This window comes from Netta rufina, assembly GCF_964035555.1.
Source record: "Netta rufina genome assembly, chromosome: 2".
NCBI lineage: Eukaryota > Metazoa > Chordata > Aves > Anseriformes > Anatidae > Netta > Netta rufina.
Window position 1 is genome coordinate 150,780,956 of NC_140124.1, and position 16,259 is coordinate 150,797,214.

General features: G+C 47.2%; 1 protein-coding gene across 1 annotated transcript in view; it reads right to left on the reverse strand.

Moving 5' to 3' along the window:
• The window catches only part of KCNQ3 (potassium voltage-gated channel subfamily Q member 3), a gene marked incomplete at both ends in the record, with an annotated part of 192,550 nt that extends 178,370 nt beyond the window's left edge, over positions 1-14,180 (reverse strand). Inside the window, one exon of the mRNA XM_084283129.1 lies at positions 13,834-14,180. Within this exon, the coding sequence (XP_084139255.1) occupies positions 13,834-14,180 (347 nt within the window). The remainder of the gene's footprint in view (positions 1-13,833) is intronic.
• Between the last annotated feature and the right edge of the window lie 2,079 nt (positions 14,181-16,259).

Consider the following 16,259-nt stretch of genomic DNA (forward strand, 5'->3'; position numbering starts at 1 on the left):
GATGCAGCACTCAGATTAATGCTTATAAGTACATTATCTATTTCAAGTTGCTTGGAAATTAACTCATGGTAGAATATGTGAAAACAAGTCCTGCCAATGAAGATGAGCACTGACACATTTCCATCTGCCCCAAATCTCTTTTCATCATTCATCCTAATAATGTTTCCTTTAGAGCTGCTGTTTCCAGAAAACTATAAGACATAACTCTATAACAGAAAAACTGTTTTATGGTCTCCAGCAAAATGTTGCTTACGAGGTGATAATGCCCTGCTTTGGTCCCTGGGAGCAATGATGTGTTCTCATCCCACTTGCTGGGGAATGTGATAATTTGCGCAGCAAGACACGACCTTCAGTCCTGGGTATATGCTCGTTCACTAGAGAATGTTGTTGTCCAGGTATTGTTGCAGCAGGAGCTGCTATTCTTTATGTTTTGGGACATACCAGCTCTGGCAACAAATGGCTCTGCAAACCAAGACTTTGCATTGTTATTGTGTCTCTGGGAGCAATGGATGCAGGTGTGGTTCAAGCTGGGTATGAAATGTCATGCAGATCTTGGGTTAGTCTGTAAGTGGTGCTCCTAAAAATCTTCCTCTGTGCCTGGATACACTCAAGGGACAGGTATTGGCTCAGACACCAATAAATCGCTCATTCCCTAACACCGCCATCACCCCTAGAGCAAAAAGTGATCACGAACAGTGACTCAGAAGTGTGTGGGTCTGAATCACAGCTCTAAGAGCTCCTCCTACAGTGATGTTGCTTGTACGGTGACGCTAACTTAGGGCTGTGCCCAGCCACACGCTGGTCCAGAGGGAGTACCTCACCACCAGATGCTGAATTCTGCATCAGGGAGCTGTGCAACCAAAAAAGAAGCACTAATGATGATGAAACACAAGGTGACTCAGAGAGAATTCCAGCACCTAGACTGCCTTGCATGATATGGACAAAGTAATTCCTATTTAGTCCCTATTCTGAGGGAATGAGAGGCCTGCTCTTAATGCTGACATAAGTCTCTTGGGTGTGTTGGCACTACCAAAGCAAGTAGCAGAATCAAGTGTTTGCTATCTAAAGTGAGCTCAAAGCCAAAGTCCAGTATTAAAAAGACCAAAAAGTAAATACAACTATTTATGCAAGTCTGGATAGGAGACAAAATTGTCATGTCAGCCCTGCCGACCTGCTATCAGAGCACTTAGTCCACCTGAATTTGAGTCAGACAGTTATGGCTGGACTCTACTCTTGTAGTGGCATAGAGCATGACAGGCTGAGGTTTCCCTCAAAAAGCACAGATGGATGGCTTCCTCGAGTGATAATCCAGCAAACGATTCTCGGTGCTGCTCTTCAGCAGGCATTAAGTGCCACCAAAGGAAGAAGATCGGAGCAGGTGAGGAAGGGACAAGGACAAGGAGATGAGAAAGTCAGGAGGAGCTGTAGAGTGGGGATAAATTACTGAAGACTGAACGATTCTGCCTCCTGTACTTGGAGAATTTGATGAAGAATTGGTGGAAATGTCAAATTACAACAGCATCAGTAAAAAAAAAAAAAAAAAAAAAAAAAAAAGAGAAGTCCTTGAGAAAGGACTATTTTCAATGAACTTAGTTGATTACCCTAAAGATCATCCCTAGCATTTCCCAGTGTCAGCACTCCAAACATAGACGACATTGGTGCTAGTTAGCCTAGCAGCAAGCAGCTTTGTTTGTGGTTAATATGAGGGTTGTTGCCTCCATGGTGGGCTGACCTGCCCAGCATCTCTGGCCAGATGTTACAGTTCATTTCTGTCTATGCATATTCAGGATTGAACAGAGTGGAAGACATCCCGTAATTCTGGCCCAGAAGACTTTCTGTTTTAAGAAATACATAAACTGACATACTGTGGGAAAACCAAATAAATAAATAAAAATAAAATCTATCAGCCCTCACAATATAAAATCTTTCAAATCTTCGAGATGCACATAATTTAACACAACACAACCCTGTGGAGCAATTTGGTTTGACTTTGAAGTGAGCCCTACTCTGCAGATTGGACTGGAGACCTCTGAAGATCCTTGATATACTAAATGGTTTTATGGCTGCTCCTTCCGACAGCCCCATCAGGATCTACACCAAAAAAACAAGCAGAGAGATGATGCTTTGCTTGCTCAACTTCCCCGGGCTCTATCTGGGGAATATCTTCTCTCAACACTGGGGAGCAGGGAGAGAAGGAACACTCCATGTCTGCATAAGCCAACTCCTGAGGCAAAGGAAAGAAGCCACAAACAGCACTGTGTGAGTACATCTGAGTCTCTGGCAAGTCCCTGGGACAAGTCAGTGCTCCCTCACTACCCTGCATCTCTACCTCTCCTGTTTCCCCTCAAGCTCTCTTGCCTTACAGGGAGTTTGTTTTGAGCAGAGAAGCTGAAGCTCCTCACCAGAGGTGCAGGCCCTTAACCTTGGCATCTGTCACTAACAGAAAAATCAGTAAAAAAACAAACAAACAAAAAAAACTTTTGTAGCGGATCCAGAACATGCTCACGTTGCAGCAGCCAAATCCAATTGTTCTTCTAGCTTTAATAGATTTACTCTACATTTGTACTGACATGACTAAAAGAGGTTGCTGGCTCAGTATTTCTGTGAAAACAAGCAAAATACAAACTAGCAGCTGTTAAAGGAATACACCACCACCTAAAAACTGTTCCTTATGTCAGAGGCATTTTCATGCATTCAAATACGGAGTAGCTCTCTGATGATTTCAATGTTACATTCAATTCTTACTACTGATTCATCCGGTGTATGAAGGTGAGTATGCCCTCTAAAACTACTGAGTGGTGCTTGCATACCTACAGAGTTTCCAGCTTCACGGAGAAAACTATAGCACATAAAAATTGGCGTTGCTAAAAAGACACCTTCTAGAAAGCAGTGCTATCTGTTCATTGGTATGAGGGGCTGAGTGGCAGAGCAGAAGGAGAGGAGCAGAAGTAGATAGAAGCAATGCCAGTGGACAAAAATTCAGGAACAGGAAGAATTAGGACTGCTGCTTGCAAACTCCCACCCCAGTAACTCCTGTGCCCAAATAGCCACAAGAAGGTCCCAGGAAAACCAAGTCGATCACAGCCCTCGGTTTTAAAGCTTAGTTCAAAAGGTAGTTAAGTGTGGGTTTGAGCATGATCTCAACTGCAATTGTGATTATAACATAAACTCCAAGCAGCATCAAGAGCAATGTATGGGAGAGCTCAGGGAGATAGACACCATAGCAAAACAGAGACCAGAGGGAACATGAAGGGGTAAACTCAAGATTCCCAACTAGGGAAAGATCTTAAAGCTACTGAAATGAGCAGCGTAAGTGGGATACCAGAACTAAGAACAGCTACACCATCATTTTTTTCTTTGGCATAATGTCAGGGATGACTGTGGGCCCCTCATGGCCTGCAATAATAAGCAGCAACATATACATGTATACAGCCCTTCAGGAAAGGGAATCAGAATTTTATGTAGAGCCTAATATTAATAAAAGCCCATCTAATAAGACTAAAATTTCTCCTGCATTTATAGACAAGACTCATCTGTCTGAAAATGGCTTTTACTGCAGACTTTTGCTAGATATCGAGTCACCTTGGCTCATACTATAGACAACGGAATGGAGCTGAAGCTGTGATTTATCCCCATGTAAAGCAGACCCCTACAACTGGTTGGATGAATTGCACCATAAAATGTATTGACTGTATTGACTAGAGCTCCAGTGACTATAAAGAGAACTGAAATACCTATTGCAGGCACAGAACATTACATGTACATATCTAAATTTAGTTATCTTAATGTGGCTCTGAGTCCCATCTCTCAGGTCAGGTGAAAAGTTTCTCGTCCTTCAAGTGTTTTCATCATAGACACCTAAATTCATGTTCATCACCCAATGCATCTTCTGTAGTCAGTGAGAAGTTTCAGGCACTGCAAGAAGTGATTAATCTCACTTATTTTAAGAACCATCTTCAGGATTAGATTAACTGCACTCCAGAAACTTCTATTTCCTATTTTTCTTCTGCAAATACAAAAAGAGTCCAGACAGCTACCTCAGATAAAGCACTAGATGGATGGATCCCATTGTGAATGTTGATAAACAGCCTCTCAAGCCCTGAGGGAAAGCAGGGAAAACAAGTTGTTTTAAGTAATTTAGCACTAAATAGAGTAGCATGTTTGTGAATGTGCGGTGTGATAATGCTATATTCTGGGAGCAGAAACTGCCATGAGCTTCAGCTGGCAGACCTCTGCACAGTGTCACTGCACGCAGGACCTGACAAGATAATGGAGCAACATCTCCTACAGTGAGTTAGACAAAACTGGGAGAAATGTCCAAATAGCAGCAACAATGCAACTAGCAATATCTTCTGTGTTGTACAGAAATCATAAGTTTGGTACTGAATGATCAGTGGTCTCCATCTCCTGGATTAATACCACAAAAAACTATTGGGCTTTGTTGACATACCAAGATGTGGAGCTTGAAGTATCCGAACCTCCATGGGAGTTTGATCAGCACAAGAAGGGTTGAAACAGAAAAGGTAAAAGCCTTAACAAAGTTTCATGAGTAGGAAAATGAAAAGCTATAGAAAATAGAAAGTGTCATTAGACATACACAGAGGGCAAAACCCAAATTATTTCATTGGGGTAGGATTTCCTGAATCTTATCCCAAAGAAAAGCAGCCATTTGCATAGACCCAGGAGGGTACCCTCAAGGTGTCCATTTAGTTGTCTAAGACTACAGCCATGGCACAGGTCATCTAGCCATGCTGTTACTGGCCTGTGTGTGCCACTGCTTGGGAAAATCCCCAGCATGGCTTTGCCAATTAGTCTAGACGTACTTAATGGCTGTGGTAGGCATGGGTGAAGATGCTGCCACAGTGCAAGGCTGGTCCAGAGCCATGGTCCTACACATCTGATGCTACTGTGTAAACAATATCTGATCAAGGAGCCTTGCCAGTTGTGTGCATTGAAATTCTCCCAGCAGCAACTCACAAGCAGCAGTATTAGCAAAGGTAGAAGAGCAAATTCCAGTTCTTGTAATTACCTTCATAAATTAATTCCCCTGTAATTTCAATCAGCTGCTCTTGACATTCCCTCCTCAGGGTGTAATCCCTCCTTGTAAATGCTCTGAGAACTGCATGGAGAGGCATGAGTGGAGCAAAGATAAGCAGAGCTGATGCTGCACTGCTGAGCACCTGGTGGGCAGCTCCCCACCATGCACTTTGGGGATTTTACTATCAGACCCTCAACAGCTGTACCTACTCCTCCTTCATCCCCATTGAAAACAGAAATTTTTTGATTTTTTGCATTTTCAGTCAGTGGAAAATGCCCTGTAAAGAGTCTTATGTTTTAGGATGAACATCTCTGTCCTTCATTTGAAGTAAGGTATAGCCTAAACCGAATGGTTCCTATAAAATGTATAAGAACTGTGACTTGGATGGATTGGGGCATTTAAGCTTTCAGCGTTGCTTTAGCTCTGCTTTGGTGGAGGACAGCACTAGAAACACTGAATTGTTATATGAGTTGCAAACTTAATATATCAAAAGGTTGGAAATCTGAGATGGGAAGGTAAACAAATTCATACATTGAACTGAACAGATAAAAGTAGCCCAACAATCAGGTCTAAACAAAAGGAAATGAGGAAATAATTGCTGTTTAAACATAGGTGCAGTGTCTCATGAAGTCCTAGTTCTTGTATTAATTCAGTTGACTAGCAGAAACTAGATGCAATTAAAAACTGGCTTCAGAGATATAAATAAAGCCATAACAAATGATATCATATTAACCAGGAGGGGGAGAAGTTGTTATTTAGTGAAATGCTGAATGGATTTTCTTAGTTCTGGTTTTATTAAATGCTTCCTTAATGATCTATAAAAATAATTAAATTGAACGTTAACAAAATTACCAGATACTAATCTGGAAGGTGATCAAAACACCAGTGAGGAAAGAAGAAAGTAAATATGAAAAACATCTTAGATTAGAAAACAATACTGGAGAGTCAACACAACCAAATACAGCTTGGCAAGGGAATGCAAAACACAACCATACAGCCCTCAGCAGCAACTCTGAAAACAAGGAGGACAAATGAAATGCAAATATCCAGAAAATGACATAAGGTCTAGAAAGTCTAGAAAGTCAAAGGAAGCAAAAGATAACACCTAACATGGACAGGATTAGGGTTCCTGCACTGTTGCTGCCATAAAATGGACTACCGTGTACCAGCAACCTAGAAAAAGGAAATTAGGAAAGATTTTGGCAAGACTGATGTATGCAGAAGGATGTGCACGCCACCTCAAGAGATATAGGATGCTTCTGAAATCAGGGTCTCAGCATCTCCCAAACTGAGACTCAGCAGGGCTGGAGAAACGCATCTCCACTTCTGCATGGTTTTTAAGACCCACCCACGAACCAGAAAAAGTCAGCACCAGGTTGGTTGTGCAGAGGAAGATGATGACACCTAGCACTGCCTTCCACCACACCTCAATCATACTCCTTCACTGAGGCTGACCTCAGTGTCACCTTGGGTAGGTTTCTCCTGACTTCAGTGGCACCTTTCACTGGTTCCAAGTTAAACAGGCTCTTAAGTAGTTTGCATGCTTGAGGCTGGGGAAGGCAATTTACTTATTTCCAGCCTGAAAATTCTCCCAATGCGCCTTTTTCTAAGTAGGTTGCCATGAACCTAACTATCCCTGGGCATGTCCCTTTCTCCACAGAAAATGCTAGGTTTCCCAGCTATCACCCTAAGACAGGAGGAGGCATACACGTAACAGCTCTTGTGGCCCATATTCCTTGTAATGCTATTAATATTTAAGTTATCTCTTTTAATACAGGATCTGCCTGAAGCAGTAGAGGAAGCACCGGCTCCATGGCTCCATTCCTTCTGTAAAGCTTCACACACAAGAAGGGAATCTTGCATTATTAAATACAAAAATAAACATAATTATTTTTTTATACCATACAAGACTGATCACAATAGTGTCCTACCACCCAGCTGCCTGGATATATCTAAGGTTACCACTCTATTGTGCTTCCAAACAACATATAAATAATCTGTAACACTCATGTTACTGATTTTGATTGGAAAGTTTATTTGAGCTGTTAAATTATGACCAAATCACTTAAGTCCAGACCTTGACCTTGAATGTGCATTGTCATCACCTGACCTTGCACACACATCAGTGCTGGAAAGGACTTCTTACTATCCATGTATGCACATGCACAGGTTTGTATCTTGGCTAAACTGTGAATAAAGATGAATAAAGAGGATTTAGTCAAGTAATGTTTGAAGATGGGGAACCCCAAAGAAAGAACAGGAAGATGTCAGGTGAGTAGCCTTTGGTGGGATGTTTGGGAGCAGCAGGCACTGCCAAGGCACCTTCATGTTCACTTACACACTGAAGCACGGTGGTATATAACAAGGTAGATATGTGAGTTGTTTTTTTTATCCAGCTGTTAATATACATCAGCTTCAGTTACTATTTTTTCCATTGGATTTGTCTACCAAATGAAGCAAAACATATGTGGGGAGGTTCTCCCAGCTCAGTTTTAAAACATCTCAGATTAAATTAAGAAATAAAACCCGTGTGACCTCTCCACCAGGCAGCCGACCCACAGGTGCCCAGACCTGCGAGGTGCAAGGAGCGAAGCGAGGCACGAGAAGGGACTGAACTGTGCGCTGCCTCCAACCTGAGCCCATCTGTTGTGCTGGGGACACCGCAACATGTCTGTCACAGGGTTTTTCTGGAAATGGTGCCTCCAGGACTGGCAGGGCAGCACTGCGACAGTGCTACTCCTCACTTCTGAGTTTCTCAGAAGAGGAGAAAAGCCCAGGTTGGTGGCTGCTGGAGGGGTTCTGCTGCACCCCCTCTGGACAGGATGATGAAATTTGGGACAGTTTGGTTTTATAGAAATGACAGTAGGGACTCTGGCATCTTTCTGAGGGGCTCATTGCTGGTGGAGTTGATGGCATGAGGAGCTGCTGAGGGTTTGCTGTCACTGGTGGTGCTGATGCTCCCCAGCACTGAGCTCTCTGCCCACCCGAACGAGCCCAGCCACTGCTTCACCTGGCCATGACCCACACCCCTGGGGATTTAGGGCCCACAGAGGAGCACATCTGCACTACAGACATCTGTGTGCCCGCAGCTCCTGCCAGCCCTCCCAGGCAGGCGTTCGCAGCACCAAAATTCGGCAAGTTAGCGGCGTAGCCATGGAAACACTGAGCACTGCAGGCTGACCGACCCGGCACCGATCCCCGAGCAGGTCTCGCTGTCAACACCAAAGCCCTGGTGAGGAGTTCTGGGGCTGTAGGTGATGGCAAGCTGAAAACACACATCTCCACCCAGACCCCTGCCCACCAGAGGGCCAGGTCTGTAGTCTCAGAGCCAGTTTGGGCTCTTAAGGAAGCGCTGGGAACCCATGAGTTTTGTTGCACCTGCCAAAGTGACTCCAAAGCAGGACCGTAACCCTCTGGTGCTCCACAGACAGCCAAGATTTCCCCAGGCTCTGCCTCCCCTTCCCCACCACCACAAGCAAACACCAGCTCACTGCTGATCCCAGCAAACACCAGCTCACAGCACTGCTGATCCTGGTGGAGGAAACAGTCACATCCTCATGCCAGCCCTGGACAGCCCCTGCAAGCCTTGGCAGCAGAGGTGTGCGGTAAGGTCTCCAATGAGTAAGACTCCGTTATTTTTTACAAAGTACAGAGCAGAATATTTATCCGTGCATTATGATGGATTAGGATAAATAATTAAAACAGGGCTTGCACTGGCGAACGCATTCACAAAGGGAGCTTGCTAATGGACCAGGCTTGCTCTCCTGCTCCAGGGATTCAGAGACCAGTCCATGCCAGACAGGCAAAGGAAGGGATCTGATTTATCCTCCTTCTTCCCCCAGCCTGTTCCCAGATCACCTTAGGGTGATGGCTCGGTGCATCTTATGGAGCATCTCCCGAAGGGCCAAGAGGAAAATAATGGAAAGTCCCCAGACACCCAACCTGTTCCTCAAGTCCCTCAACACCCTTTCCCACAAACAGCCCACCCAGGATCAGTCATCCAAGAGGTTCCCAGAAACACCAATGATCATATCCCTCTGCCTCCTCTGTTTGTTCCAGGTGGTATTGAAATATGATTAGATGGGAAATAGGGAAGGGCGTTCATGTGTTCCCCGTGGTTTCCCCTTTCCCATCAGGAGGTATTCTGTGGTGATCCACAGCAGCAGAGATCAGCCAATATCGCACACTCTTCAAAAAATAAAAATAAAAAAGAAAAATCCAGTCCTGAGCCTTTTCCTAGTCTTATTTTTCTGTGAAAGTAATGGCTGCAGTTGTCTCGGGGGATGGTATGAAAATAAGAATATCTCCTAGCTACCTCTCCTTCAGCCTCTCTTTTCATTAAGTCAGGCTGAAAATTTTCCACAAATTGCCATTGCAAAGTTGATCTGAATTCTGTTACCTTTCTGGAGTCTGTCCATCATCCACCAAATTCTTTCTGTTTATAATTAAAAATAAACAGAAAAATCAAAATCTTTATTTCTTTTTTTTTTTTTCCCATTAAATTAATTTGTGTTTTTGTGCATAAATAAAGCATTTGGACATTTCATGGAGGTGAGCAGGGCTCAAGTCAGCCATCCTGGCCAAACCACTCATCCCACGAGGCTCAGCATCAGGGGATTCCTGCTATACAGCGTGATGCTCGGCACAAAGGAAAGCTCAGTGCACCACGGGAGCTGTAGTTACACCTACAGGGAGAAAAGAGCAGGGATAACTTGTAGCCTGACCTGCCACCCCCACGAACCATTTCCAAATGAAAAATCTCAAAGATTTCAACAGTTGTGTGTTTTGTTTTTATATTATATATATATTAATATATATACACACACATATACATATACATATACATATATATATATATATATATATATATTCCTGCAAATGTGCAGTAGGTGTTCAGCTTTGAGTAGGTGAATTTTTTCATGGGGAAAGTCAATATTTTCTCTTACCAACCACCCCAACAAGATATTGCCACCAGGTCTGAGACCACTGGTGTTCTGGCAGAGCAAACTTTAAAGGTAAATCTGCCCAGCAGTACGTACAGGGAATAGACGTTTTCAGGAGAAGGAAATGGAGTCAGCTTCTTTGGGACCAAATCACCTTTCTCTGTGCTATAAGCACAGAGCAAACTCAGGGCAAACTCAGATGTGCAGGACGAGGGAGGGGGAAGAATCACAAGAAATCTCTCTCCTATCTCTTTCTGCAAATCACTGACACTGAAGGCTGAATGCCAAAACTGACACCAGAAATTCCCCTGCATCTTGTCCCTATGGCCTGGATGGGCCTGATCATATTTTTGCATTCTCATTCGATTATTTCAAGGGATTGAATCATTTCAGTAGATCCAACTGCACCTAAAACAAAGGAACTGTTTACACCAGGAACCGTGTCAAGCCTTATTTATGTGCACATTAGAACAGGGAGATGCACGAAAGATCATGATCCCTTTGCAGCCATATGGGCATCACTGTACAATTTAATGAGTTCCCATCTGCACTACCCTTTTAAAAGGTAGGTTGTTTTTTTCTGGCATCCAAATTTTGCAAAAACCTTTGCAAAGCCCCTTCCTGCCCTCACACAACATCCTCAGAGTGTCTGAAAAATGCAAGCCTCTTCCATTGGCAGCTTCCCACCTCTGAAATCCTGGGATAGACAGCACCAAAGCCCCTTGCATCAGCCCTTCCTTAAGCACCTTATGAGGAATCCATCACATCCACCCATGCTGCAACCCCTTTTGTTCCTCAGCTGTTTATTCTCTCAGTCCTACAGACATGAGAGCAACTGTCTTACTCTTAATTTGGTTGTATTGCAAAAATATTGATATCTGCTGAAAGGTGACTCTGAATGAGATGAAGTATGATGTTTTATTAGGATAAATGGGACTTTCCTTTCTAAGTAAAATGGCAAATTTGTAGACTTTATGGAAAGGTTGGCGATCAATCTCTCAGCAACCCAAAAGAAAGTGTAAAGCATTCTCGTGTGAAAAGCAGCAATGGGGAGCTGCTGGGACAGCACTGCACGGCGTCACAGCAGCACCTCCAGCCTGAGAGGGACTCCTTTTCAGAAAGAAAAAGGCTAAAAGGCATTTCATCTGAAAGCAAGAACAAAGACTTCAGACATCAACTCAGAGTGCTGCTTCCCTGCTGCACTGCTCCTGCTCTCGAGCAGGTCATTGCTCTCCAGACACAGGAACAAGCTCAGAAAGCTGGCAGCAAGATCTCAGCATGCTGCTCCATCACTTTCAGAGGGTTTCTTTTGTAGGGCCTGATTGTGTAGCGAGGTAGGAGCCCACAGCTTCTGCTGAGTTCAAAAAGATGCTGAGACTGAGCAGAAACTTGGACTGCAGAGCACCGCTGGGTGACTCAGGAGGGGATGGGCTGGCAGAGCCCAGGCAGAGCACTGGGTGGCTGCTCAAGGTGTTCCGTGCTCATACCTCCTGAGGGAACAGGACACGTACTCCAACTGGAAGCACTGCCATGCTCTCTGCTGAGCCAGCATTGCTCATCTGGAAGCCTGTTCTCCTCAATCTTAATGCCATAAAAACCCCACAGAGCAGCATTCCCTCATCTCCCCATCAAGTTTGATAAAGTTTGGGGAGGATCTGGCCGAGAAAGCACTTTTGGGTTCCTGCCTAGGGGACAGTGTCTTCCCCGCTGATGTTCAAAGGGGCACAGCAGAACCTTCACCAAAAGAAGTGGAACCATGGTAGGAGTTGTGTGTTTTACTTCCCTTAAGGATAAAGACTCCTAGAGGTGTTTTTTCATTAATGTTCATTGACTGGCCAATACTCTTACTGATTTGTGTGGGAGCACATCAGGATCACATCTCAGCATTTTGCAGGACTGCAGTCACCAAGGAGCTGTTGGCCACACAGAACATTGGGGCCACTCCTAAGAAGGATCAAACCCTACAAAATTACATTTTTGCCCATTCTATGATCCAGGTTACACAGGGATTTGAAGGGTAGCCACACACCTAGGCAGCTAGTTAAAATGAATGTTGTAATGTGGAAATTTTTATACCCACTGCACACAAATGTGACTTAGCCCACTTTAGCCTCTCTAGCCCCATTCACCACCCCATTGCTTGTTCCCAGGCAGGAGCCTGGGCATGGATTTGACCCAGCTGCCATGGCTGTCCACAGAGAGATGCCACACTCTTGTAAGGTTCTGTCGTGTGCCAAAGCTTCTTTTATGCAGCCTGCGTGGGCTGAGTGAGGCAGGAGGAGCGGGAGGTGCGCCTCCGTCCAGACACAGCTCTCCCCAGGCAGGAACCGTGTTATGCAACACCGAGCACAACCCAACAGCGAGCTCTGTACAAAAAGCCTCCCCCAGCACAGCATCTTCCCCCGGCCCCAAATGCTGTCTCTCTCTGCCTGCTACCACAATTTATTCCAAAGGAAAAAAAAAGAAAAAGAAAAAAAAAAACAACACATGATGGTAGCTGGTGTCCACATTGTCACAAAAACCAAGCTGGAAAACAGGAGCCTTTGTCCCAAGACACACTTCATGAAAATACTGAGCAGAGGGGGGTAGCGATAGGTGAATGGCACATAACGCTGCCTTCTACTTCTCGCCCAGGGCTAAATCCCTGCAAACATCCACGAGAAATTTGCCGGAAGGTAGAATCACAGCCCTACACTCAAGGTGTTTATCTGCAAGTGCAAGAACTACACTGGTGATCAGGGCTTCCCAAAATCCAGCTCCAGGCTCGCAGCCCATGCAGCCCAGAGCACTTTGTCTTTGGCAAATGAAGCAATTTCAGAAATCACTGCTTAAAGCCTCTATCATGCAGAGCTCTGTATACGTTACAGCTTTCAAGAGAAATAGTACACCACGATCACTGATAATCCCTGGGGTTTTCAAACACATTCATAACACTAAAAAAGCGCACATTTATTTTAACAGGACTCTGCCAACTTCATTGTATGCTGTAAGCAGCCTTATTTTTTTCTATTTTCTTACAAAAGCTTAAGGGATCTGAATTTTTAGGAATGCCAGTGGTCATTAATTTACCTTGGCACCTTTGGGCCAGAAAACGAGTTTGTTTCGTCTCTGCCTGTGGCTGGTTTAACTTTCTGGTGGAAAGGGCTGCAGTGCCTGGGCTTTATGCCCTGCAGGGTAACACTCAGTGGACTGAAACCTGATGGCTTTCGTTTGCCACCTTCAGCTACTGTAGGAGCCGGCTCACACGGGGTTTATAAAAGCTAGTTTAGCCACATGTAATGCTCTGTGCTGAACTGAAGCCGGCAGCGTCCCCTTAAACACTTCGAGCCTTAAACCCGCTCAGAGCTGGCTCCCGCTCCCCTATCCCGCTTCCAGGGGTTGAGGCGCGCAGGTTTGGGCACAGCGCCCTGAGGCGACGCGGGGGCACGGCCAGAGGGAGCCACGGGCTCGAAAGAAACCGTTTGTTTTGGGAAACCAGAGGGAAAAAAAATAATAAGAAAAAAAATAATAAGAAAAAAAGAATAAGAAAAAAAGAATAATAAGAAGATAATAGTAAGAAAAAAATGGTAAGAAGGAAATAATAAGAAAAAAAAAAAGAATAAGAATAAAATAATAAGAATAAGAACAAGAATTAAAAGAGTAAGAATAAGAAAAAAAGAATAAGAATAAGGAGTCAGAGTAATAATAAGAAAACCACTCAGCCAGCACATCCCTTAGTGAGGTCCCTGCCGTTCCCCCGGCGCTGGGAGCGAATCCCCCGGCCGGGGATGATGAAGCAAAAAGGGGCCCCCAGGCGCATCCTCCCGGGGATCCCCGGGGGCCGGGGGTCCCGCTCCCGCTGCCTGTACTCACACGAAGCCGTGGTAGAGCAGCGCCCAGCCTCGGGGTCGCTCCAGGGCGTCGTAGATCAAAGTTTGGACCCGTCGGTACTTGGCGTGGTTCCTCTTCACCGGGCGGCTCAGGGGGGTCTTGGCCAGCAGCCCCAAGCCCGGCGGGCTCCGCTTGCCCCCCTCTTCTTTCCCGCCGCCCTCCAGCAGCAGAGTCCCGTCGCGATCGGCTCCGGACCCCAGGGCCAGCGAGCCCTGCTCGGGGTCTCCACCGCCGCCACCTCCGCCGCCACCGCCGCCACCTCCAGTCGCCGCCCGGCCGCCCGATGTCGCCGCCGCCCCGCTAGCGCCGCGCCGAGCCTTCAGCCCCATGGCCGGGCCCCGGAGGCGAGCTGCGGCTCGGCGGCAGCCCCGGGAGCCCCAAGGCCATGATCCGAGCTCCCCGCCCTCCCCCCCACCCCCCCCAGCTCCCCCCCCGGATGGTTGGGTGGTGTGTTTGTATATATATATATATATATGTATATATATATATACGTGGATGGGGGTATATATATATGTATATATATATAATAAGGGGAAGGGGGGATGGAGGGGGGGGGAGGCGGTCACATCCCCCTCAGGTCATCCCCGGCGGCGGGCGGAGGGGAGGCTGGAGCAGCGCGGTAGGCACCTGGGAGGGGAAGCATCGCGGAGTTTATTTACCAGCCCGATGCCCGAGCCCCTTCCTCCCCCCTTCTACCCCTCCTCCTCTTCCTCCTCCTCCTCCCAGCTCCTGCCTGCCTCCCCCCTTCCCCCCCCCACCCCCCCCAGCCTTCACGTTAGGGAGTGGCCCATTGTATGCACCAGCAAATAGCCGCCTGCCCCCCCCTCTCTCCCAGCCCTGGGGGGGGGAGCTGCTCAGCCCCCTGTCCCCCCAAACCCGTCCATCACCCCTCCCAAATGAAAAAAAACACCGGCTGTCATCCCCCCCCTCCCCTCCTGCATCCCCCCATCAGCCGCCGGAGGATCCGAGCGGGGAGATCCCGGCAGGCGGCGGGAGGGGGAGACCCCTCTCGACACCGGGGGATCCCCCCGCAGCATCACAGCCCACCCACACCCCCCCCATCCGCACACACACCACCCCCCCGAGGGGAGGGGAGGGAGGGGGAGGGCATCCCCGGCCCCCCGCGGAGCAGGAAGGAGGAGGAGGAGGAGGATGAAGGATGCCGGGAGAGGCGGCTGGAGGCGCTGCCCGCCGAGCAGGGCTCGCTCGGAGCCGAGCCGAGCCGAGCCGATCCCCTAAGCACGGAGGTGGGGTGGGGGCAGCACGCCCGGGCAGCCCCTAACCACCCAGGGCTCAGGTTTGGGCACGGTTCTCTCGGGGAGGGGATGCTGCTTCTGCCCCGGGGCTCCAGGGCTGGGATCCAGCAGCTCCACAACACCCCACAACCTGCCCCACAACACCCCACAACCTTCCCCCAAATGTGTATCAGCCCCCGGGTCCTGCCCCGACCCTAAATCCAGAGGGGCTGTGATGGTCACTCTCCTTCCCCATTCAGTTTGGTGGCTGAGAAGCCGGGAGGAGACAGCTTTTGTGTGCTCTGCAGCCCTCATGCCCTGGGATTTCCGCCACAGCGCAGCAGGAGGATCCCCTTTCCTCCTAGAGGTGATTTTCCGTGAAAAACCTCTCTGCGGGGCTGAGCATTCACATAGCTTGGGAGGATACCAAGGGTCTGATCGAATCTTCCTTGTCAGATAATACCTAAAAAAAAAAAAAAAAAAGAAAGAATAGAGAGAGGGAGAAAAAAAGAAAAAAAAAAGACAAAGCCCTACAGATTGCTGGTTGTTTTCCTGAGAAGTCCCCCTCCTCCAGATGGGGGAGTTTTCCTGGTATCTCCTGAAGAGATGCCAAGACACCCAAAAGCCCTTCCAGATTTATAAGGGAAGCAGATTTGCCACCTACTCGAGCAGCTCCTGCTCCCCCAAAGGATTTATGATCTGAGTGGTCCCTTCTCTTTCGCATACCAGGAAAGGAAAAAAAAATGGAAAGGGAGCTCCTGGAGGTGGACCCACCAGAGGCTTGCAGGGGCCACTTCACAGCACCCTGTAGGAGATGTCACAGGCATGTCTGTCACTGCAAGAAGATGCTGGGGGAAAAGGACTTTATTCCCTCGGGTATTTGGACCTTCTGAAAAATCGAGCAGCTTCTGTGTCAAAGAAAAAAGGCTCTGAGAGCCCGCAGCTCCCCTTTGCTACCATTCCCCTCCCCAGCCTGCGGCCACCACCTCTGCCCTCCACTCACCAGTGAGCTCCAGTGTTAACACCACCTCGGTCACCAGCCTTTTTCCAGCCTTCACATCCCTGAGGGGTTTGTCCAAGGGCAGATGTGAACAGGCACCACGGGGTCTCACCTGCACACCTGTGGCATCAGCAGCCAGGGGTAGGCTTCCTAAAATCCCCATGGCCCCAAGG